Here is a 24459-nt window from a genome sequence, read left to right on the forward strand (position 1 = left end):
CGTTGTTTAAAGAGGAAGAAATAATTGGTTTTATTATTAAATTGACAGTTTTACGTGCTAGGACTAACACAAGCTTTGGGAATACACACACAGACTACCCTGACTTGTGATGAGCATTTTCTGGATTCATGCACATCAAACCTGCAGTTAGGCTCTCTCTAACATTGGGTGGAGAAGTGCTCTTAAATGGTGCTCTTGCAGCAAGTTGCTCTTTCCCCTTAACTGCCCTCCCCACAAACCCCTGTAATAACAGTGATGCAATTGCTGGGAGGTGATTAATCCTTATTTGGGGCAGGGGGGATCTTATTTTTTTTACTTTTGATAAAATAAAGATGTTGGGGAAAAAAACCCTAAACGTTTGCTCTGTGGGAACAGGGGAAGTTGGATTTCTTATGTTCTCTGAAAAGAGAGTTGGGTGATGCTGAACCAGGAGTTAAAGTTCTGGTTCTGAGGAATGGCGGTGCTGTTATGGCACTCCTGATCATAGCTGTCAACCGTCCCTTTTTTTTGCGGGAAATTCCCTTAATCCAGCACTGTTTCCTGCTGCTATCCCGGATTCTAAGATGTCCCGTAGACTGTCCCTGGGACAGGTGAGGCTGCTGATCCCTTATTTTCAAATCTGAAAGTTGACAGCTATGCTCCTGATCCCTGTGGCATAAACTGCCCTGGGTGCTTCAGCTATTGTGGTGACCAAGGGATTAAGCCCAGGTTTTGCAGATTAGCACAACTGAGTTCATATTGCCTGTACAGGATTGCCTTGGGGCAAAAAGGTGCGTCTTGCTTTTCTATCTGGGAATAATGCATGAAAATCCCTGCTGGCTGTCATTTGGATTGCAAGACATGGAACTTTCCCCTTTCCATGGGTTTCAGGGTGTGTGCTTAGGGAAAGTGGAGCCCTCTGCTGACCATCCCTGGTACTACTAGCATTATGCCTTAAAGGGAAAAAACTGAATTGCCATTTGCTCCAATTCAGTGGTTAAAAAATGGGTTTCTCAAGGAAAATGGCTAGGGGTTGGGGGGAACACTCAGACATGGGCCAGGAAAGTGCAAACCTGTGCCTAGAAAGCACAGGGCAAAAGGTAAGTGTGGACAAACCCTATGTCAGGTATGGGTAGGAGGTAGATTAGGAGCTTATCTGGAGATTCCTGGAAATTTTGTAGTAAATCAGCAAAGATTTCTGACTCCCAGTTTGGTAGCATCAACCAAAGGGCGTCCCCCCCCCTCTTCTACATTAGGCTATTGAAATTCAAACAAGAACAAAATCTTAGGAGGAACCCTGGAATGGAAAGAATGTTGAGCTCAACTTTGGTGCTGAAAACAAATTCCTATTCCTCTGTTCTTGGTGTAAGTCTGCAGATGAGCAAGAGACTTCAAGGACATGTTCCATTCAGTAAAAAAATACTCAAAGAAGGTGAAGAGCAGGGCTGGTGGAGAGTATGGCCTGGGGAGCCGATAGGATTGGAGGGCCGCATTCAGTCCCTTGGCTTTCTGTTCCCCACCCCTGTGGCAAGCAGAGGCCTGTGCCTTCCCCTGTTCTGCTTGCCACCTAGAGAAGCCCTGCCCATTTGGATACTTAAATTCCATGAATGTGGGAGGCAGTGAAAGAGACACAGCAGACAAAGTGGGAGATTTTTATTACACTCGGATACCCTCTTTCCATTTGGCAGTGTCAGTGTTGACATCCTGTTTCTTGTAAGGTTGTGTGTGTGTGTGCGTGTGTGTGTGCGTGTGCAGAGGCCGGTTCTTCAGGCGCAAAGAGTGATGTAGCGGGGCCCCATGTTCCCGAAGTAATCCCTCTCCCACTCGCTCATGAGGGCAAAATGCAGCGGGCGGCGGCAGAAGTTGCACTCAGGGGAGACTGCGGCCTGCAGAGGCAGCCCTACCTCCTGCCAGGCTGCCAGGAGCTTCTCTGGAGAGGGAATGGAAGAAGAAGGCGTTAAATGTAGCCAAGCCATGCAAATTTCAAATTTCATTATTATTATTATTATTTGCTGAGTTGAATAATGGGCAGCTGATTGGTGGTTTCTGTGCTAAGCAGCAGCTGGGGCTTGTGGGCCAATGCCCCTGGAGCTGTTGAACTATTGTTTCTGAAGAGGAGTCTGTGGCCCTGTTAAAATCCAGAGGAACCTAAGAATAGCCAGATGGATCAGGCCAAAAGCCAGTCTAGTCCAGCACCCCATTCTCACAGTTGCCAACCAGATGCCTGAAGGAGCATCTCCACCCCCATCGTTCTACCCGGACACTGAGGTCCAGCGCTGAGGGCCTTCTGGCGGTTCCCTCCCTGCGAGAAGCAAAGCTACAGGGAACCAGGCAGAGGGCCTTCTCGGTAGTGGCACCCGCCCTGTGGAACGCCCTCCCAGCAGATATTAAAGAGATAAACGTCTACCTGACATTAGAAGACATCTGAAGGCAGCCCTGTTCAGGGAAGTTTTTAATGTGTGACATTTTAATGTATTCTTAATCTTTGTTGGAAACTGCCCAGAGTGGCTGGGGAAACCCAGCCAGATGGGCGGGATGCAAATAATAAATTACTATTACTATTAGCCTGCAAGCAAAAGCCCTCTTCCCTCCTGCAGTTTCCAGCAATAGGTATTCAGAAGCATTGCTGCCTCCAGCTGCAGAGGTAGAGAGAGCATAGCCATCATGGCTAGTGGCCACTGGTAGCCCTTTCCTCCTCCATAAATATGTATAATCCTCTTTTAAGGCCATCCAAGTTGGTGGCCATCACTTCCTGGGAGACTTTGACTATGCATAGTGTAAAGAAGTGCTTTCGTTTATCTGTCCTAGATCTTCCAACATTCAGCTTCACTGAATGTCCACAAGCTCTAGTGTTAGGAGAGGGATAACAGCTTTTATCTCTCCACTTTCTCCTTGCCAGGCATAATTTTGTAATCTTCTATTACGTTGCCTCTTACTCGCCTTTTCCCAAAACTAAAAAGGTAAAGGATCCCTGACAGTTAAGTGCAGTCACAGACGACTCTGGGGTTGTGGCGCTCATCTCACTTTACAGGCTGAGGGAGCCAGCGTTTGTCTGCAGAGAGTTTTTCCGGGTCATGTGGCCAGCATGACTAAGCCGCTGCTGGCACAACAGAACACTGAAACCAGAGCAGCGCACGGAAGCGCCACTTACCTTCCCACCAGAGCAGTACCTATTTACTTGCACTTTTTGGTGTGCTTTCTGACTGCTAGGTTGGCAGTAGCTGGGACTGAGCAACGGGAGCTCATCCCATCGCGGGGATTCGAATCGCCAACCTTCTGATCGGCAAGCCCAAAAGTCCCAAATGCTGCAACCTTTCTTCAAAGGGGAGTCTTCACTGACCATTCCCTTGATCCAATGGGAGAAGAGGCAAATGCCAACCTGGCACAGGAGTAAAACTCCTAAGAAACCCAATACATAGACTGTGCCATCTGGAGGACAGCTGGTTCGGTGCTATGCAAAGGAGCCTTAAGCTGATGTGCTCCCCTCTCCTGTAGCATGCAGGTGTGAAGACGTGAAGATGCCTTTGCTTCTGTCTTCAACAAACCACAGTTTGTTGCTACATGCAAGTCAAGACAAACTTCAGTTAGTTTTAACTATGGTTTGTCCAAAGGAGCCACCTGTAAACTGGTTTATAATTCTGGCTTTTTGACCAAACCATAGTTATTTGAAAGCAGAAGCAGATGCTTCCCAGTTTATTCACAGCTGCAGGTCCTCAACCATGGCTTAGCATTATGTACGAATGAGGCCACAACCTCCATTTCTATGTTAACGGCTTCATTTTCTGGAGAAGGATTAAAAAGTAGCAAACAGGGTTTTCTTTTTACAACTCCTAACTGCATGTTTGTAAGCCTACCATTATTAGAGTTTGCAACTCTAGAACCACGCAGTGGTTACAGGGAAACACGGTCCCAACTAGATCATGTGGTCCTGGTGACTCACCCACAAAGTAATTCATCATGGGTGGCGTGTGATGGGGCGAGGGGGCCAGCCGCAGCAGCTCCTCCCCCCGAGGCACAGTCGGGTAATTGATGGCTTGGACGTAGATGTTGTATTCAGCCAGAAGCAGGTCACAGAGGTGAGAATTCAGGGCTGCGTCTCCAACCTGTGGAGGAGAGAACCATACATTGCTAAGAGAGTGAAGTCAGAGGTCTAGTTCCTTGTTCCTCCCATCCTGCCTTTTGTAGCTGTCAATGACCCAGCCAAAAAATCAGCACCGTTAAGTCCCTTTGATTTAAATAGAACCGGAGGGAGTCCTTTTACACTTTTGTAAAGCGCTATGAATGTAGCTGTCAGGGAACTGCCATCGGAGCATCAGGCGGTGGAGGGTCTCAGGGAGGAAGAAAGAGACTCAACAGCTGAGGCAGGAACCAGCAGGGGGAGGAGTGGATCTCTGAGGGAATGCGAGCAGGAGGGAGGGCTCAGAGACGCTTCCAGCGAGAACAGTGGGGAGGTATCTGAGTCTCCCATAGGGAGACCCACACCTCGCCGGAAACTGTCACGCCGTGAGTCCAGGAGACGCGTTTCCGTTAAGGAGCTTCTTTGCTGGAAACGCTTCCGCAGACAGCCACTGTCAGACTCTACGAGTGACTAAGAGCAGACATGTTTGTGGAGCTCTGTCACACACAGAGGTTTGTGGAGTCGCACAAACTCTGAGGGAGCACGATTTTACGCACAAGCAGCTAATCATCCCATTACAGCAGTCTGACAGTCTCTGTACGCTGCCTGTGCAGGAGAAAGCATCATGAGCGAACCAGCCGGAACCGGAGGAGCAGGAGTTGGCGCTGGTCCAAGCTTGGAAGAAAGGTACCGAGCGTTGGAAGTCCAACTTGCGCTGCAGACGGCGAGGCTTGAGGAGAGAAGGGCTCAGGATGCAGACAAGAAGGGGAGAGCCACTCAGTTCCCCAGAAAGGTACCAGGATTGGTGCAGAAGTTTGGGGGGGACCCCAAGGATTACCATGCCTTTAGGACAGAGATGCAATATGCCATTAATGTGCAGTTCGATGAGTTCCCTGATGAGGAATCGCGAGTTGCTTTCGTAATTGGGCATCTTGAGAAAGGGGCGCGGGACTGGGTTCGACCCCTAATGGCAACGCACAATGACGTCCTAAAGGACACGATGAAGTTCTTTAGAGCAATGGATATCATGTTTTCCAGCGATATTGAGGAAGGGGTGGTGCGCAGACAGCTAATGGCTTGCAAGCAGGGAAGCCGATCTGTCCGTGAGTACTGGACTGAGTTTACCATGCTGATTCACAGACTGGGTTGGGATTTATCGGCGGCACCTATTCAGATGCTATTTGAAGAAGGTCTTTCTTCGGCTGTGAAAGACGAGCTGTCCCGGAGCCCCAGGGCGGTGTCTATGGATCAGCTGACCAAATCTGCGCTGACCATAGGAGCGCGTCAGGAGGCAAGAGCCTTGGAGAGGCGGGAAGGGAGAGGGGAACGTTGGAAGGAGTTCCGCATTCCAGACATTCCTGAGCCAGCTTTCCCGCCGGCAGAGCCGATGGAAATCGGAACAGCGCGCGCGCGCGCATTTTCAAAACCCAGTGAGGGGGTTAAGAAGGAGGGAAAAGGCGCCCGGAAATGCTATCTCTGCCAACAGCCAGGCCACTTTGCCAGAGTCTGCCCCCAGAGGAAGGAATGGCAAGGGATGGTGGGAGCTGTTGAGGGAGGAGAGCAGGGAGAAACGGAGCAGGTAAAAGCCAACGCCTGGTTGCCACAGTCGGGGCACTGCAGCCAGGCCAAAGAGCAGTGAAAGTGCCTGTGCCAGAAGCTCCTCAACCTGCTCTAGTTATTGATGTGTCGCTAGAGCTGCAAAATGGACACCCCCTAAAAATAAAGGCGCTGTTGGACTCAGGCAGCTCCTGCAATTTTATGAGCAAGGAGTTTGCTGCTGAACACCAGATACAGACGATCCCTTTAAGCAACCCCCTGCAGGTGACCACGATCGATGGCAGGGAGTTGTTGGGGGGAGGAGTCAGCTTGCAGACCGTCCCAATGATAATGAGGGTGGCAAGGCACACAGAACTGATAGCGTTTAATGTGGCCACCTTGGGAGGCGCTCCCATTATTTTGGGAATGAGCTGGCTAGCGCTACATGATCCGCTGGTGGGCTGGCATCAAAGAGTGGTTTCCTTTGGTTCAGCACATTGCTTAGAACACTGCAAAGGGGAAAAGGGTTCAGCAGGGGCCCAAGCCACCCTAGCAGGGACAGAAGTAATGGAGAAGGTGAAGGTACCACCACAGTATGCAGATCTCAGCGACGTGTTCAGCGAGAAGGAAGCTGACCAACTACCCCCTCATAGGCCCTTTGATTGCCAGATCAATCTACTCCCTGGAGCACAGCTTCCTGTGGGCAAGTTGTATGCCATGTCAGACAGAGAAATGCAGGAGTTGCGAGAATTTATTGACAAGAACCTGAAGAGGGGCTTCATCAGAGAGTCCAAAGCAGCGGGGGGTAGCCCAGTGTTTTTTGTGGATAAAAAGCACACGGACAAGCCGAGACTTGTATGTGATTTTAGGAGGTTAAATGCAGTGACTGAACCAGTGACTTTCCCTATGCCCAGGATTGATGATATTTTGACCAGGGTGAGGAAGGGAAAGATTTTTACAAAGCTGGATCTAAGGGGGGCGTACAACCTGATACGTATAAGGAAAGGGGATGAATGGAAAACCACCATGTTTACCCCTTTGGGGGCATTTGAATATCTCGTTATGCCTTTTGGATTACAAGCAGGCTCAGCGTGCTTTCAATCTTTTATGAACCACGTACTGGGTCCTTTGCTCTACAAGAATTGCGTTGCCTTCCTAGATGATGTGTTGGTGTATTCGGAGAATGAGGAGCAACATGTGAGAGACGTCAGAGAAGTGTTGAGCAGGCTGCAAGCCAACAGGCTGTGGGTGAAACTGGAGAAGTGTCAGTTTCATACCAAGGAGGTGGAATTCCTGGGGTACCGCCTGTCAGACAAGGGATTGGCCATGGATCCCGGTAAGGTGCAGGCAGTGCTGGACTGGAAAACACCCAAAACCAAGAAGGATGTGCAGAGGTTCCTAGGGTTTGGAAACTTTTATCGTAAGTTCATCCGAAACTTCGCCCACCTGACGGCGCCCATTACGGACTGTCTCAGCAGTAAAAAGAAGTTTGTATGGACGGCGGAGGCGGAGCGAGCGTTTGAGGAACTGAAGAGGGCCTTCGCCTCGGAAGAACAACTTCTGCATGTGGACTTACAAAAGAAGCTGAGGGTCGAAACAGACGCATCTGACAGAGCCATAGGGGCGGTGCTTCTTCTGCAGTCGGGGAAGGAGGAGTCAGAGTGGCGACCGTGTGCCTTCTTTTCGCGAAAGCTGAACAAATCCGAGAGGAACTACACGGTGTACGACCGGGAACTTCTTGCTATTCATGAGGCTTTCCGGAAATGGAGGCACCTGCTAATTGGTGCACAACATAAGGTGCAAGTGTGCACGGACCATAAGAATCTAGAGTATTGGAGAACTGCGCGAGTGCTCAACCAACGGCAGTTGAGATGGGCCCAGGAGTTCTCCAAATTTAACTTTGAGATTTGTTACGTGCCAGGCCCAGAGAACGTTAGGGCGGACGCTCTCTCACGCAAACCTGAATATTTGGAGGGGGAGGGAGCACCCGAAGAGACCCATGTCATTCCAGAGGACCGCTGGGTGTGTGGGGCGGCATTGGTGGGGCAAAGGGAGTTGGTAGAGGGTACGGTGCATGATGAATACGCCCAGGACAAACTCAGGGGTCTCAGGAGGGAGGGAGACAAACCCGGGGGTTTTGAGGAGAGAAACGGGGCATTGTACTACAAGGGAGCGTTATATATACCCGAAGGGGAATTGAGGGAGAAGGTACTCAAGCAACTGCACGATAGCCCCACAGCAGGGCATTTTGGGCAACACAAAACCATGTGGCTGGTTACCAGGGAATTTTGGTGGCCCAAGGTCAGGGAAGATGTGCGGGAGTATGTGAGAGGGTGTGAACAATGCCAACGAGCCAAGGGGGAGAGGCGGGCACCGGCAGGTTTATTAGAACCACTACCCACACCTGAAAGACCGTGGGAAGCAGTGGCCATAGATTTTATGACTGATCTGCCAAGGTCTAGAGGGAAAACAGCCATCATGGTTGTGGTAGACCTGTTAACTAAAATGGCCCACTTTATAGCCTGCTCACATGCGGTCACAGCAGAAGAAACAGCCAAATTGTTTGTAGAAAATGTGTTTAGGTTGCATGGCGCCCCCTTGAGGGTGGTTTCAGACCGAGGGAAACAATTTACTTCCAGGTTCTGGAGGAAGCTCATGAGCTTACTGCATGTTGAGGTTAATTTCTCAACGGCCCGTCATCCAGAAACCAACGGGCAGGCGGAAAGAGCTAATGGTGTTCTCCAGCAATATTTGAGGTGTTATGTGAATGACAGAGAGAATGATTGGGTGGAGAAGCTGGCGTTGGCAGAATTTGCCTACAACAATGCAGAGAACGTGTCCACGGGGATGAGCCCCTTTTTGGCTAATCACGGGTGCCATCCCAGAGCCTTCCCAGGGGGGGAAGGGGAGAACTGGAGCGTTCCAGCTGCAGAACAGTTCGTTGAAGAAATGGAAGCGATCCATCGCCAGCTCCAACTCAACTTAAACAGGGCTAAGGAGGAATATAAGAGGCAGGCAGACAAAAACAGAAGGGAAGGTGAAAGCATCAGGGTGGGGGACCAGGTGTGGCTGTCAACCCAAGGGTTGCCATTCAAAGGGGGTTGTAAGAAGTTAAGACCCAAAAGGCTGGGACCATTTGAAGTCATGCAGCAGGTCAACCCAGTGGCTTTCAGACTCCGGTTACCGAACCACATGAAGCTGCACCCAGTTTTCCACAGGTCATTGCTGTCACCGTATAAAGGGGACAGTGAAGGGAGGGTCACTAGGGGACCAGCAATGGAGGAGAAGGAACACAGCTACCATGTAGCGGAGATCCTCGATTCCAGGTGGAAGGGAGATCAAGTTGAGTATTTGGTAATGTGGGAAGGGGAACCGGAGTCGGAAAACACCTGGGTTAGGGCAGAGGATGTCAATGACGAATTTTTAATAGAAACTTTTCATCAGAGGTTCCCACGCAAACCTCAGCCTGTAGCGAGGTTCCGAAGGAAATACTTTGCCACCACCGACGAGGAAGAGGAGTTGGAGGGGTTCACAGATTCCGAAGAGGAGGAGGATTCAGCGAGCCAGGACGGCGATCGATGGAGGGAGTTGTTCGAGACGTCTGAAGATGAAGAAGATTCTTTTCGGGGTTTTAACCCTTCACCTCCCAGGGAAGAGGAAATGGGAGGGGGTGAGGGGGGCCCTGGAGGGGAGGTGGATGTCAGGGAACTGCCATCGGAGCATCAGGCGGTGGAGGGTCTCAGGGAGGAAGAAAGAGACTCAACAGCTGAGGCAGGAACCAGCAGGGGGAGGAGTGGATCTCTGAGGGAATGCGAGCAGGAGGGAGGGCTCAGAGACGCTTCCAGCGAGAATAGTGGGGAGGTATCTGAGTCTCCCATAGGGAGACCCACACCTCGCCGGAAACTGTCACGCCGTGAGTCCAGGAGACGCGTTTCCGTTAAGGAGCTTCTTTGCTGGAAACGCTTCCGCAGACAGCCACTGTCAGACTCTACGAGTGACTAAGAGCAGACATGTTTGTGGAGCTCTGTCACACACAGAGGTTTGTGGAGTCGCACAAACTCTGAGGGAGCACGATTTTACGCACAAGCAGCTAATCATCCCATTACAGTAGCATAAAAGTAATAACGAATATTAATATCAGGGTTTCCCCCAGCGAAACAGAGATTTCATTGTTTCATATTAGCTGGATTGTGCCATACACTCTGTTGCTGTTCTTCAGAAGACAACGGGGGTCCTCTACCCTTAACACTAGATAAACCCATGGCTGCCCTGGGCTTTCCCCACCCTCCTCCTCCCCACTGGAAGGAGGCCATTTTGTATAATTTTCTTGGAGTGTTTCCTACCCTTTGTGTGTGTGAGAGAGACGCATCATTCTCCACCACCACCAAAATACTCAGAATGGTGTTAGGTCCAGGACGCTGTGGAGGATGCAAAAACTTCCAACATACTTGCTTGCAGCAGCAGCAATAAATAAATAATGTCGGGGGCAAACAACCACCCCGTGCATTTAAAATACATCCATACCACTTTAACAGTCACAACTTCCTCCAAAGTATTCTGGGAACCGTGGTTTATCCCTCACAGAACTATAATTCCCAAGATTATTTGGAGGGGTGGGGGAAGCTGTGCTACTCCTGTTGGAGAGCCCTGCCTCTACAAAATTGCTTGATGGGGATGGGGAACTTTTACCCTCCAGGTGTCGTAGGCCTCCCAATCATCATCATCCCTGACATAAGAACATAATGATATTTCCGTATAACAATAAGAAGAGCCTTAACACTAGTGAAGTTAGCAAAAATGTATCATACTCATGATAATAAATGCTGGAAATGTAAAGAAAAAGAAGGAACCTTTTACCACATGTGGTGGATGTGCCCCAAGGTAAAAGACTTCTGGGAAAGGATTTATAATGAATTGAAAAAAGTGTTGAAAAACACATTTATTAAAAAAACCAAAGCCTTTTTACTTGCTATAGTGGGGTGGGGGTTTGAAATCCCCCAAAAGGGTGTTACTTTTTTTCTGTATGCCACAACAGCTGCGAGAATATTGCTAGCAAAGAATTGGAAGAAACAAGATTTACCAACTATCAAAAGAATGGCAGATGAAGATGATAGACTATATGGAACTTGCCGAACTGACCGGGAGACTCCGAGACCAGAGAGAAGAGACGGTGGAAGAAGATTGGAAGAAGTTTAAGGAATATTTGAAAAAATAAGTTAATACTTAAATCTTAGAATAGCTTTGGAAGTGGATATAGTGTATTTTATAAGTGATAAAATGTTAAGTTTTTTATGGTTAAAGTAAGTGTGTGTGTGTGTGGGGGGGGAAGATGGTGAGAAATTATGATACATGTAAACTGCTAAAGATGAAGTAAAATGAAAATCAGATAGGTAGGACTTGAGGAAGCCCACTTAACAATGTTTAGAAAAATAAGGATATGACAAGAATTAGTTTGTATTGTTTGTCTTTTCTGTTTGTGTTTTTTATTTGTGTTATAAAATGAATAAAAAAAATTGGGGGGAAAACACAATAAGAAGAGTCTCATGGAGCAGGCCATTTAACCATTTTGTTCAGCAACCTGTTGTCACGATGGCCAACCAAAGGCCTCTGGGAAACCTGCAAACAGGACCCAATCACTCTCCCCCTCTGGCGGTTTCCAGCAACTAGAATTCGGAAGCACTGCTGCCTCCAACTGGGGACCATGCTGCCTGGGTCTGGCTGAGTCCAGCCACACCTAGAAGGCTACAGGCTCCCTAATGCCGCTGCTGGATAATTTCTCCTCCCCCTGGAGAAACTTGGTGAAATTGCCCTCCCTATTTGTGAAAAGGATCTAGGAGTCTTGGTTGACCACAAACTTGACATGAGCCAACAGTGTGACGCGGCAGCTAAAAAAGCCAATGCAATTCTGGGCCTCATCAATAGGAGTATAGCATCTAGATCAAGGGAAGTAATAGTGCCACTGTATTCTGCTCTGGTCAGACCTCACCTGGAGTACTGTGTCCAGTTCTGGGCACCACAATTCAAGAAGGACACTGACAAACTGGAACGTGTCCAGAGGAGGGCAACCAAAATGGTCAAAGGCCTGGAAACGATGCCTTATGAGGAACAGCTAAGGGAGCTGGGCATGTTTAGCCTGGAGAAGAGGAGGTTAAGGGGTGATATGATAGCCATGTTCAAATATATAAAAGGATGTCACATAGAGGAGGGAGAAAGGTTGTTTTCTGCTGCTCCAGAGAAGCGGACACGGAGCAATGGATCCAAACTACAAGAAAGAAGATTCCACCTAAACATTAGGAAGAACTTCCTGACAGTAAGAGCTGTTCGAGAGTGGAATTTGCTGGCAAGGAGTGTGGTGGAGTCTCCTACTTTGGAGGTCTTTAAGCAGAGGCTTGACAACCATATGTCAGGAGTGCTCTGATGGTGTTTCCTGCTTGGCAGGGGGTTGGACTCGATGGCCCTTGTGGTCTCTTCCAACTCTATGATTCTATGATTTCACCCCTGGCTAACAGAGTACGGAACTTAGAGAGGCTGTTTCTGCATAGTTTTCGTCCCGGAGAGCCATACCCGTATGGGGATGATGTGACTGGGGCAGCTGACCACAGGGAGCCCGGCGTCCATCAGCAGCTGGCGCATGTGTTTGACGTTGCGCTGGTGGGAGCGGCGCAGAGCCTGCCCCTCGGGGCTCTTCAAGACCCGGACCGATTCCAGGGCCCCGGCCAGCACCATGGGGGGCAGTGAGGTGGTGAAGATGAAGCCCGCCGCATAGGAGCGCACTGTGTCGATCAGAGACTTGGTGCTGGCCACATAGCCACCCACACAGCCGAAAGCCTTCCCTGCAAGGGGAGAGAAGAAAAGGCAGACATTAGTCCAGGCACTCTGGAAGTATACCTAAGCTCTGCACTGAAAATACAATGGTGAATGTTGCATGCAGACAATCCAAACTGAGTTGGGTTCTGCAACTTGCATAGAATCATAGAATCATAGAGTTGGAAGAGACCACAAGGGCCATCGAGTCCAACCCCCTGCCAAGCAGGAAACACCATCAGAGCACTCCTGACATATGGTTGTCAAGCCTCTGCTTAAAGACCTCCAAAGTAGGAGACTCCACCACACTCCTTGCTAGCAAATTCCACTGTCCAACAGCTCTTACTGTCAGGAAGTTCTTCCTAATGTTTAGGTGGAATCTTCTTTCTTGTAGTTTGGATCCATTGCTCCGTGTCCGCTTCTCTGGAGCAGCAGAAAACAACCTTTCTCCCTCCTCTATGTGACATCCTATCATATCACCCCTTAACCTCCTCTTCTCCAGGCTAAACATGCCCAGCTCCCTTAGCCGTTCCTCATAAGGCATCGTTTCCAGGCCTTTGACCATTTTGGTTGCCCTCCTCTGGACACGTTCCAGTTTGTCAGTGTCCTTCTTGAACTGTGGTGCCCAGAACTGGACACAGTACTCCAGGTGAGGTCTGACCAGAGCAGAATACAGTGGCACTATTACTTCCCTTGATCTAGATGCTATACTCCTATTGATGCAGCCCAGAATTGCATTGGCTTTTTTAGCTGCCGCGTCACACTGTTGGCTCATGTCAAGTTTGTGGTCAACCAAGACTCCTAGATCCTTTTGGCAAACATAACTTTTGGCAAACTGAGGAACTTCATGTGTCTTATTTTGCATCCTTGTTTCAACTTGAGATGGAACTGTGGGCATCCGTCTGTCTCGAGAGTGTGCCTCTGGAGGTGAAGTGAAACCGCTGCGTTAGCAGCACTGAAGTGACCTCCCCGGGGCACAAGCCTGGGTGTTGTGTATGGAAGTCCTGGGCTGCCCAGATGACAAGATGTGGTCTCACTGAAGAAAGGAAAGTACAGTGGTACCTCTGGTTATGTACTTAATTCATTCCAGAGGTCCATTCTTAACCTGAAACTGTTCTTAACCTGAAGCACCACTTTAGTTAATAGGGCCTCCCGCTGCCGGAGCACAATTTCTGTTCTTATTCTGAAGCAAAGTTCTTAACCCAAGGTACTATTTCTGGGTTAGCAGAGTCTGTAACCTGAAGTGTATGTAACCCAAGGTACCACTGTAATATATTTGACACCAGCTTGGCTGCAAGAGTTGCCAGAAGGAGGCGTACAAGGCGCTGTCCTTCAGGATTCTACTCCAGTTTTGTGTAGGGCTTAAAAGTAATGGGACCCCTGATCATTAGGTCCAGTCGCGGACGCCTCTGGGGTTGTGGCACTCAGCTCACTTTATTGAAGAAGAAGAGTTTGGATTTGATATCCCGCCTTTCACTCCCCTTCAGGAGTCTCAAAGCGGCTAACAATCTCCTTTCCCTTCCTCCCCCACAACAAACACTCTGTGAGGTGAGTGGGGCTGAGAGACTTCAGAGAAGTGTGACTGGCCCAAGGTCACCCAGCAGCTGCAGGTGGAGGAGCGGAGACGCGAACCCGGTTCACCAGATTACATGACTTCCGCTCTTAACCACTACACCAAACTGGCTCTATTGGCCAAGGGAGCCGGCATACAGCTTCCGGGTCATGTGGCCAGCATGACTAAGCCACTTCTGGCGAACCAGAGCAGCACCAGGGCTTACTCCTTAGCTTCTTCTTCTCTTGAAGATGCTTCCTTTCCAGGTGGATGAGCCCCATCTGCCCCTCACTTCCCTCTACAGCACATGCAGGAACCACCTTCTTGACCATTGGTCTCATCTGCTCAATCTGCCGAAGCCTGTCTTCACATGCAGGGGAAGTTCCTAACTCACCAAGGGTTTGAGACCTGTTGGCTACCCTCACCTGGTCTAGCCAGCCAGTCGAAGCTGTTCCAGGTGTGGCCACTGGAGAACCACTTGCCTCCAACATGGTGTTCCTTCCTGACCAAGTCTACCCCATCATCTTAACTTGCTGCTCTGTGGCACCGAGGACCATAGGGTTTTAGGCCATCTTATAGGCCACATACTTCAACTTCCTGCAGAGTTCAGGAAATCCAGTGCTAGAACATCCCAGACCTTCACCGTAGTCCATCCCTTCCTGATGCCCTTTTCATTAGGGGCTGTGGCTCACCCTCAAACTTACCCAGGGTGCCAGAGACGATATCTATCTTGCCCATCACTCCGTCGCGTTCACCAATGCCAGCCCCGTGGGCCCCGTAAAGTCCCACCGCGTGAACCTCATCCACGAAAGTGATGGCTCCATAGCGGTGTGCCACGTCACACATTTCCTCCAGTGGGCAGATGGCACCTGCAGACAGAGAAGACTTAATGCACGAAGGATACTGACCCTTACTGGCGACCTTAGCCTGGATTGCAAAGGAGGTGTAGTAAGGAAACTGCAGAGTAATGTTTTGAAGAACAGAACTCTTGGCTCTAATCAAATCCAACACAATTTCCTTTTTCGCTCTTCTGTGTTAAATCAAGGATGAGGAACTTCTGGACCTCCAGGCTACGACTCTCAGCATCCCTGACTATTGCCCATGCTGACTGGGGCCGATGGGAGTTCGGGAGCATGTGGGACGGCCACAGATTCTCAGCCTCTAGAACAGATGAACTTTCTGCTGGTAATTGTTTTATCATGCATGCTGACTTTGGATTTCAGTGTGGAATTTGATTGCCTTGTTATTGTTACTGTTATTGTTATTGTTATTGTCATTAACTTAACTTATTACCCATGCTTCACTATAAGGTCCAAAGGTAGCTCACCAACAGTTCAAAATACAGTATTAAAAACAGTCACAAGTAGAGGGTGGGTCCTAAAAGATGAATCTCTTAATATGCTTAGTTTTTTGTTTTACAGTGGAAGCTCGGTTTGTGAATGTGATCCGTGTGGGAGGCACGTTCGCAACCCACAGCGTCCGCAACCTGCAGTGCCACGTCTGCACACACGTGGGTTGTGATTCGGCGCTTCTGCACAAAGCGCGATTTAGTGTTTCTGCGCATGCGCGCGCGCCGAAACCCAGAAGTAACCCGTTACGGTACTTCCAGGTTTCGGCGCATCCGTAACCCGAAAACACACAACCTGAAACATCTGTAACCCGAGGTATGACTGTATATTGATTTTACCACGTTATCTGGAAAATTCATTATGAAGCGAATAATAAATATTAACAACATACAAATGCATTACCCACCATCCATGGAATGGACAGTCTCAAAGGCAACAATCTTTGGGGTCTTGGCATTGGCTTTGCTCAGGAGCTCCTCCAGGTGTTGGGGGTCATTATGCCGGAAGACATACTTCGGTGCTCCACTGTTTCGGATGCCCTGAATCATGGAGGCATGGTTTCCTGCATCTGAATAGATCTCACACCCTGCAGGAGGAAAAGGAGCCTCTGGGTCACTCACCAAGCCTCTGCTCTCTGCCTAACTGGAATAAGGACAAAGGAACCTGCCTTACACTGAGCCAGATCCTTGGTATGGGGGAGAAATTGGATCCAGTTCATGTTTAGCTGTGACTCCTGTATCACAGGGACTTGGACTAGATGGCTTTTGGGTCCCTTCCAAGTCTACAATTGCATGATTCTAAATGCTTTCAAGGTGGACCTATGTCATTTGCACTTCCCAAAGCAAATACACAAACCTAAACACAGCCATCTTTTGATATTCACCCTGTGTTGTATTTGCACTATGCTATATTTGCTACACAGGGACACGGGTGGCACTGTGGTCTAAACCACAGAGCCTAGGGCTTGCCAATCAGAAGGTTGTCGGTTCGAATCCCCGTGACGGGGTGAGCTCCCGTTGCTCGGTCCCTGTTCCTGCTAACCTAGCAGTTCAAAAGCACGTCAAAGTGCAAGTAGATAAATAGGTATTGCTCTGGCGGGAAGGTAAACGGTGTTTCCGTGCACTGCTCTGGTTCACCAGAAGCGGCTTAGTCATGCTGGCCACATGACCCAAAAGCTGTATGCCGGCTCCCTCGGCCAATAAAGCGAGATGCGCGCCGCAATCCCAGAGTCATCTGCGACTGGACCTAATGGTCAGGGGTCCCTTTATCTTTACCTTTACCTATATTTGCTACACGGTTCTGCAGCAATGTATGCAAAATTGCACACACTGGTGTATGTGCGTAGTTAAAATACTAGGAGAATTTTGCCTTAAAATGCTGGTAATTTTTCAGGAGGACTTTTAAAAGCTATTGTGGAAACATGGAGAAATGGATTTAAGACTGGAAAAAATGAGAGAAACCAGCACGGTCAAATTTACCCATCCCGAGTCAGACCCACTGGTCTATCTGACACAGTACAGTCTCCACAGGATTCCCGACCGGGGCTTCTCCCAGCCCAACTTGGAGATGTTGGGGATTGAACCTGGGATCTTCTCCATGCAGAGCCCATGGTCCTTCCTTATCTTGGCTGCCAGCCAGGCCCTAAAGGCCAACCCACTGCATTGCCCTGGTTACCTGGCATCATGCGGGCCAAAGTGAAGAGGGTGGAGTCATTGGCCACAAAGCAAGAAGAGAAGAGCAGGGCAGCGTCTTTGCTGTGCAGGCCGGCCAGTTCTTGCTCCAGCTCCACGTGGAACTTACTGGTGCCAGAAATGTTCCTGGTGCCTCCAGCCCCAGCTCCATAAAGATCCAGAGTATCCCTGGTGAGGATAGGGTGGAAGAAGAGGAGAATGAGATTTGCTCCAAAAAGGGCTGAACTCAGAAGGTGAATCACACCTGGATCGCCAAACCAGATAAGACCATGGAGTCCCTTGATCAGATCTTGGGTCCCTTTTCCATTCTTGTGCAAAGCAACTGTGGGGAACCTGGTTCAGACTGGGGCCACTCTCAGTGCTAGGAAGAGAACATGTCCACCCTTCTCCTCCTTGCCACGATCCTATGAAAATTGCTTCTTCAGACCTGGAAGCTGTGGTTTCCCCCATCATTAATGAAACCTACAGCTATGGGTAAGTGCTCAAAGATGGTTACATTTTAAAAAGGGGGTTGGGTTAAGCTGCATCCAGGGTTAATTCAGACCCGTTGAAATCAAAGGACTTGTTTCCATCAGTCCTAATGCGTCTGCTCTGAGTAAGATTAATGTTGGATACAGTCCATGCTAACCCATAACAGAAAGTTCCCCAGACAGCTTACAGAGTATGCTAAAATTAAGTCACATTACAATAAAATACAAAAGCCACACCATGTGCTATCTTCATGGATCTGTTGAAAGAGGGTGGGCAGGCTTATTAGGATGGGGAGGGGGCTGACACTGACAGGACAGGGTCTTGCCTAAGCCCACCCATTCATAGCTGATGTAAGCTATGAATCAGAGACTTTCCTGCTCATTCTCTTACTCACTAAGCTGCCTAGAGTCGGAGACAGAAAACACCTTTAAAAGGGTTTAAAGAGGATTGGGAAAGGGCCCCAAGGCATACACACATGGATTTTCTCTGTGCCACCGTCACCTCTGTTTCAAACCAGCACATTTAAAGCTAATGGTTTCCTGCAAAGAATTCTGGGAACTGTAGTTTACCCCTCACAGATTATGTGGGCGAAGCCATGCACTTAAAAAGTGCTTTGAATGTATGGGGTGGACTCTAGTTTACTCCTTCCCAGAGCTACAATTCCCATTATTGATTTCCTACTATGACCCCTGACATAATGCCTCTGCAGGGCAGTGTGGGAAATTTAAATGGCAACTCCTGGACCCAGACACATTTTGATGGGAAGGCCAGGGTGGTCCTGGGTCCTGGGCAGTGGCCTCAGGATGCTGAGGCTGAGCATAGGTAAAAAGTGGGGCAAGAGTTCACAGCACAAGCAGCCACCCATTTTCCAAATCTCCTTCATCTCTCCAGAGAAAACAAATGAGCTATTGTCTGTTTCCAGCCCAGGGGCTAGACAGGGGTCAGCAAACTTTTTCAGCAGGTCCACCATCCCTCAGACCTTGTGGGGGGCCGGACTATATTTTGGAAAAATAACAATGAACGAATTCCTATGCCCCACAAATAACCCAGAGATGCATTTTAAACAAAAGGACATATTCTACTCATGTAAAAACATGCTGATTCCCGGACCATCCGTGGGCCGGATTGAGAAGGCGATCGGGCCGGATCCGGCCCCCAGGCCTTAGTTTGCCTACCCATGGGCTAGAACATCTTTCCCTGTTTGCCCGACCCCATGATCATGTCAAAGGGCCATCACACTGAATTTCAAAAGTAAACTGGGGCAGGTTGCAAGGGCAATGCGGAACAGCTTGAAACAGACCATTGGAACTAGACGAGGTGTGGGCAGGAGAGAGTTTGTGCTGGAGACATTGCCGGGCAGCTGCCACTCACCGGATGGCCTGCATGACTCGAGGGTGGCGACTCATTCCCAGGTAGTCATTACTGCACCAGACCGACACCTCACGGGCTTCCACCTGGGAGCCAGAATAGTCCTCAGCAAAGGGATAGGCGTCAGCCCTTCGATTCACTGTCTTGAAGACCCGGTAGGTGTGATCTTGCTTCTTCGCTTGGATCTTTGCCTCAAAGAAATGGTCGTACTCAAACACTTTGCCCCCTGCTAGGAAAAACACAGGGCTGGTTAACACAACCCATGGGAATCACTTGATTTCTCTATAATGGATGACTTATCACCTGCAAGGCTAAGCTACTGAGAAGCAGCCTGTGAGAGAGGGCAGGAAGGTTCTGTTTACGTGGAGTCAGGGGCAAGTTCTGATGGATCATGGGCCATGCTGTCAGACAGAGTGGCACAGACTCTCCAGGGGCTGGAGGAGGCTGTCGGTTTCTTCTCTGCAGGAGTTACTGCACTGACCTCGTGCCCTTAAATTGGCCTCTCCTGGGAGGAAACTAATTTCACCCCATCTCTGCATCATCATCATCATCATAATAACAATAATAACAATAGCAACATTATTGACAATTTTATTATTTATATGCCGCCCATTTGGACTGGATTACCCCAGCCACATTGTTTGATTGGACATAATGGGTTGTATCCAAAGCACTACTATGTGAATGTCCCGCCAGTGCAAGGACTTCTGCTTGCACAATAGAACATTCTCTCCCTTTCCTCCCCTTGTACACACCCCTAAATCTTTTCTAGGGGTTTCCCCAACACTCTGGAACAGATTGGGAGAGGGTGTGGAACGGGGGAGGAGGGTGGGGAGTCCTGGTGCACAAGCAGAAATCCTTGAGCTGACACATTCGTCGGATAGCGCTCTTCAATCATCCCCAGTTGAGAGGCCCAGTAAAAATAACCTGCTCTTAGAGGAGGATGCCTGTTGTGTCTCTGTGTGACTAGCTGCTTTAAGTTTGCCTCTTTTCAATCAGGCAGCATGTGTATAACATCAGGAACTGGGGGGAAAACAACAACACAGGGTATGGCCTCCTCGAAAGGTGGGTATGCTTTATTTCTTACACAACTTAAAAGTAAACTTTTTTTGGGTGGGGAAAAAAGTGATAGCCAATTCAGACAAGGCTGGAATGCTTAATTGCTAGCTCTGCGTCTGACACACACGGCAGGTGTATGTGTTACTTACGCTGTCTCCCTGTCTGAGTAGTTTTGGGAGTCCTCCCATTCACTTACCTGGCATGTTGTCCCGAATGAGGTGTGACGCTTTGTCAGAATCGAGCAACTTCCTCTTGAGGCTGGATTGCACCTCCCTTACTAGGGAAGTCCACATGCCTAGAGGGAGAAGGACAAGTGGGTCACAGCTAGGGAAAAGTCGAGGATGGGAGCTCTCCCTTCCACTTCACTTCCCCACAGGATGCAGGCCTCTTCATTCCCTACCTGACTTGAAAGGCCTGACATCTTCCTGGACCTCAGGTTTTGCCTCCTGCACAAAGGAATTCTGGCCGCTTTTGCGCTCTGACTCCATGAAAGGGCACTGCGTGGAGGGGAGAAGCAGGGGCGCCCTCTGCGCGGCGGAGCCTAGTGGGCAGAAGAAGGAGAGGAGAACCCAGCTAGTTCCATCTTTCAGATGGTGGCCCCGATAGGGACTGTACCCCACTTGGCCCCGGACTTTTTCAGAGCTGGATGTAGGAATCTGCCTTGTCAGGCTATAAGTAAGGGTAAAGGACCCCTGGACGGTTAAGTCCAGTCAAAGGCCACTATGGGGTTGCGGCACTCATCTGCATTTCAGGACGAGAGAGCCGGTGTTTGTCCACAGACAGCTTTCGGTCATGTGTCCAGCATGACTGAACGACTTCTGGTGCAATGGAACACCGTGACAGAAACCAGAGCACATGGAAACGCCGTTGACCTTCCCGCCGCAGTGGTACCTATTTATCTACTTGCACTGGAGTGCTTTCGAGTTGGTAGGTTGGCAGGAGTTGGGACAGAGCAATGGGAGCTCACCCAGTCGAGGGGATTTGAACCGCCGACCTTCTGATCGGCAAGCCCAAGAGGCTCAGTGGTTTAGACCACAGCGTCACCCGCGTCCCTTGTCAGACTATAGGTGCGTCCAACTCTTTCACATCCGCACCACAAATTTAAAGCACTCTCATAACACTTCGATGGTCATAGAGAATTCTGGGAATTGTAGCTTGTTAAGGGCACTGACCTCACAGAGCAAAAGGCCCAGTGCCCTTCACAAACCACAGTTCCCAGAATTCTCTATGAGTTGTACGGTGAAGGTCTCAGACCGATCTCTTTCCTATCGCTTGCTCCTTAAACTGTTTCTAACTGGAGATGAAGACTACTAGACCAAAACATGTGCTGACCCACTGAGCTGTGCTCTGGGCCTGCCTCACATAAAATCCAAAGACCTTATCTTTTGGACAGAGCTATTTTTCCTAGAAAAAGAGGTGCTGGGAATCACTTGTTCTCTCATAATGGCAATGGCACCAACCTGAGAGGAGCCAGTTCTGGCTGAAAGAAAGTCCTGATTCTGAATCCTTCTTTCCCTTCTCCTTCCTCTCGTGTCAGGGTTGCTTAGCCTTTGAGCCAGGTCTTAGACCCAGAACAGTTTTTAAATGACCAGACTCCCTCCTGGGGTGGGAATCCTGTGTCTGGACTGCACCATGCCAGATGACAGAAGTGGTATTCCTGTGATGGAATTCTTCCTCCATTTGGCAAACCTTTTCCCAGCTGAGCCTTGTGAGAGAATTACTAAGTCCCAAAGTTAAAAGGTCCTCTCTACTCTCACCCACAACAGGCATCAGCTGGCAAGAGGGAATGGGGAAATAAGAGATCCCTGGCAAGAATTGTGATCCTGGAGACAGAGTCTCCATACCTTGGATCTTTCATATTTTTGGGGAGGTGGGGGGTATGGGGAATGGAGGAACATTCCGTGATAGGGCCCCTATAACTGACTGCTCCTTCCTACAAAAATTAAAAATTTCCCTGCACACAGAAAACAATCCTGTCAGGGAGACCTCTGGGCTAGAATCTTCTTCCTAGCTTTCCGTACGCTGCAGTCCAGACAAGCTACAGTCCAGACAAGCAATTTTACCACCTGCCATGGTAGGCCATATTTATTAAAATAAATCATGTAGTATGAAGTTGCTGGCGTTGGACCATTTCAAACTGCCTTAGATGAAAAATGTTACCCCATATCCAGGGGTGGGGAACAAAAAACTATCCTGTAAGGGGAAAGGATTTGAACCTAGCCTTCATCCTGACAGGATAGTTTTCTATAAGTAAGGATTTTATTATTATTATTTTTTAATGGAGGAGCTTTCAAGCACTATTTATTTATCAAATACTGTTTTGCAGCCCAAAGCAGCATATTCAAACTACAATAAAGTAGAATAAAATGGCATGAATCCATTGTCAGTTTCCCCTTGCCATAATGTCTGGGATAATATAGCCCAAGAACACATAGTTTATCTGAATAGGTAGATCCATTCATTTCCCACTGGACTTTCATACTGCCATATTGGATTCTTCCAGATCTAATAACTGTACGAACGCACCCCCCTGTGTTGAAAGAGCGTGTACTGTGTTTTGGGGGAGTGTTATGATTACATCCACACCATACATTCAAAGCGCATTGAAAGCACATGGCTTTCCCCAAAGCATCCTGGGGGTGTTTTTTTAAAAAATGTTTTTAATGTTTAAAATTTTTATTTTTTCACCAACAACCAAAACACAAACAGTGAAACCCTCCAGGCGGCTGATACATTGGGTATAAATAATCAATGATAACATATTCAAATCAACCATATGTACAATTTTATATATGTTAACACTCCTCCATCCACAAGGTTTATTTAACTTTTAACATTTTAATTGCCCCAAATTGTTCAAACCTACCTAAATAATTCAATATCTTCTCAAACCAATCCTCCTCTTTCTCACTGACCTTAAACCCTTTCATTCTGTGTATCTTCACAGCTGGGTATTCTAAAATTATAATATTATTCAGTTTTTTCCTCCATTGGTTCACCTCTAACTCTTCTGCATTTTTCCAGTCACTCACTATAACCTGTCTGGCTGTAGTTACCATCAATTTTACCCATTTACATTCCTCTTTTGTTTTTAACTCAGTGCTACTCAGACTAATAAGAACCATTAATTTAGATATTCCCACCTTCCTACCCACAATTCCCGATACCTGGGAACGGTATTTTGCCCCTCAGAGTGCTACAATTCCCAGCACGTGTAACAAACTGCATTTCCCAGGATTTCCTTGAGGGTGTGCTTTCAGTGTGTGGACGAAACCCCTCTCCCCTCAGCTGGACATTTTACCCAGGGCTGTGGCCTGTGAGCCCACCCACTGCCTCACCAGAATCTCCATGGGTCTCTTTTCCGTGCTGCTGGTCAGCATGAGAACGAGAGAAGGCTCGGGCCACCATCACAGGGCAGCGCTGGGCACTGCTGACCAGCAGGGGCCGACATCGGCGCAGGAAGGTGGTCGGGTCCCGGGTCAGGAAAGGGCAGCACTGGAGGATTGAGGCCATTGTGGCGTGCCAAGGTCTGGTGCTACACAAAGAAAGAGAGAGGTCAAGGGAGGTGCTGGGAGAGCCCCTTTGGCTGAGGCTATACCACAACTCCTTAGCCACAGAATAGGATCAGTATCAAAGAAGGAGCCAGGGCATTGCTCACCAATGTCCAAGCAATAACCATCATGTAAAGGTAAAGGGACCCCTGACCATTAGGTACAGTTGCAGACGACTCTGGGGTTGTGCGCTCATCTCACTCTATAGGCTGAGGGAGCCGGCGTTTCCCTGCAAACAGCCTCTGGGTCATGTGGCCAGCATGACTAAGCCACTTCTGGCGAACCAGAGCAGCGCACGGAAACACCGTTTACCTTCTCGCTGGAGCGGTACCTATTTATCTACTTGCACTTTGACATGCTTTCGAACTGCTCACCCCGAGTAACAGGAGCTCACCCCATCGCAGGGATTTGAACCGCCGACCTTCTTATCTGCAAGTCCTAGGCTCTGTGGTTTAACCCACAGCGCCCCCCGCGCCCCCTAACCATCATGTACTCGCTGGTTAAAAAAGAGCTGCGACCTGGCTGGATTTGGACTGCCCAAAAATGGAAAGAAGAAGGAGTCCCAGGAAAAGAGGAACGGATACAAAAACTTATGGACTATGCAGAAATGGCGAAACTAACTGGAAAAATAAGAAATCAAGATAACAAACTTTTTTTAATAAAAGAATGGAAATGGTTTATGGAATATTTACAAAGGAATTGTAAACAGATAAGAACATGGGCAGGATTATTGTAACAACCTTCAGTTTCATAAGAGTATATTTTAAAGTAGATGAATAAATGAGCAAATTAAGTTGATTGGGATATGCAGAAAATATTAAAAATAAATTTAAGGAACAGCAGAAAGTGGGGGAAGGAAATCAAGTTTTGAAATGTTAAAATGACTCTAAAATTATTGAAATGTATACACTTGAAAATCATAAATTACACATAGAGAGAGAGAGATTTGGATTGTCTGCCCCTGACCCCAAGCTGACAGTCT

General features: G+C 48.6%; 1 protein-coding gene across 3 annotated transcripts in view; it reads right to left on the reverse strand.

The window, feature by feature from the left end:
- Window positions 1-1617: 1617 nt before the first annotated feature.
- The window catches only part of ALAS2 (5'-aminolevulinate synthase 2), a 34547-nt gene continuing 11705 nt past the window's right edge, over window positions 1618-24459 (reverse strand). For 2 of the 3 annotated variants that reach the window (XM_081175723.1, XM_081175722.1), the window contains exons 2-11: window positions 23265-23461; window positions 20327-20467; window positions 20123-20221; window positions 18871-19096; window positions 17012-17196; window positions 15744-15923; window positions 14693-14857; window positions 12197-12465; window positions 3920-4082; window positions 1618-1909 (exon numbers count right to left, since the gene is read on the reverse strand). In XM_081175723.1, the coding sequence (XP_081031849.1) occupies window positions 1746-1909; window positions 3920-4082; window positions 12197-12465; window positions 14693-14857; window positions 15744-15923; window positions 17012-17196; window positions 18871-19096; window positions 20123-20221; window positions 20327-20467; window positions 23265-23439 (1767 nt within the window). In that variant the 5' untranslated portion in view covers window positions 23440-23461 and the 3' untranslated portion in view covers window positions 1618-1745. The remainder of the gene's footprint in view (window positions 1910-3919; window positions 4083-12196; window positions 12466-14692; window positions 14858-15743; window positions 15924-17011; window positions 17197-18870; window positions 19097-20122; window positions 20222-20326; window positions 20468-23264; window positions 23462-24459) is intronic. The other variant, XM_081175724.1, reaches the window with a different exon arrangement.

This window comes from Podarcis bocagei (assembly GCF_964188305.1).
Source record: "Podarcis bocagei genome assembly, chromosome: 17".
Lineage (NCBI taxonomy): Eukaryota > Metazoa > Chordata > Lepidosauria > Squamata > Lacertidae > Podarcis > Podarcis bocagei.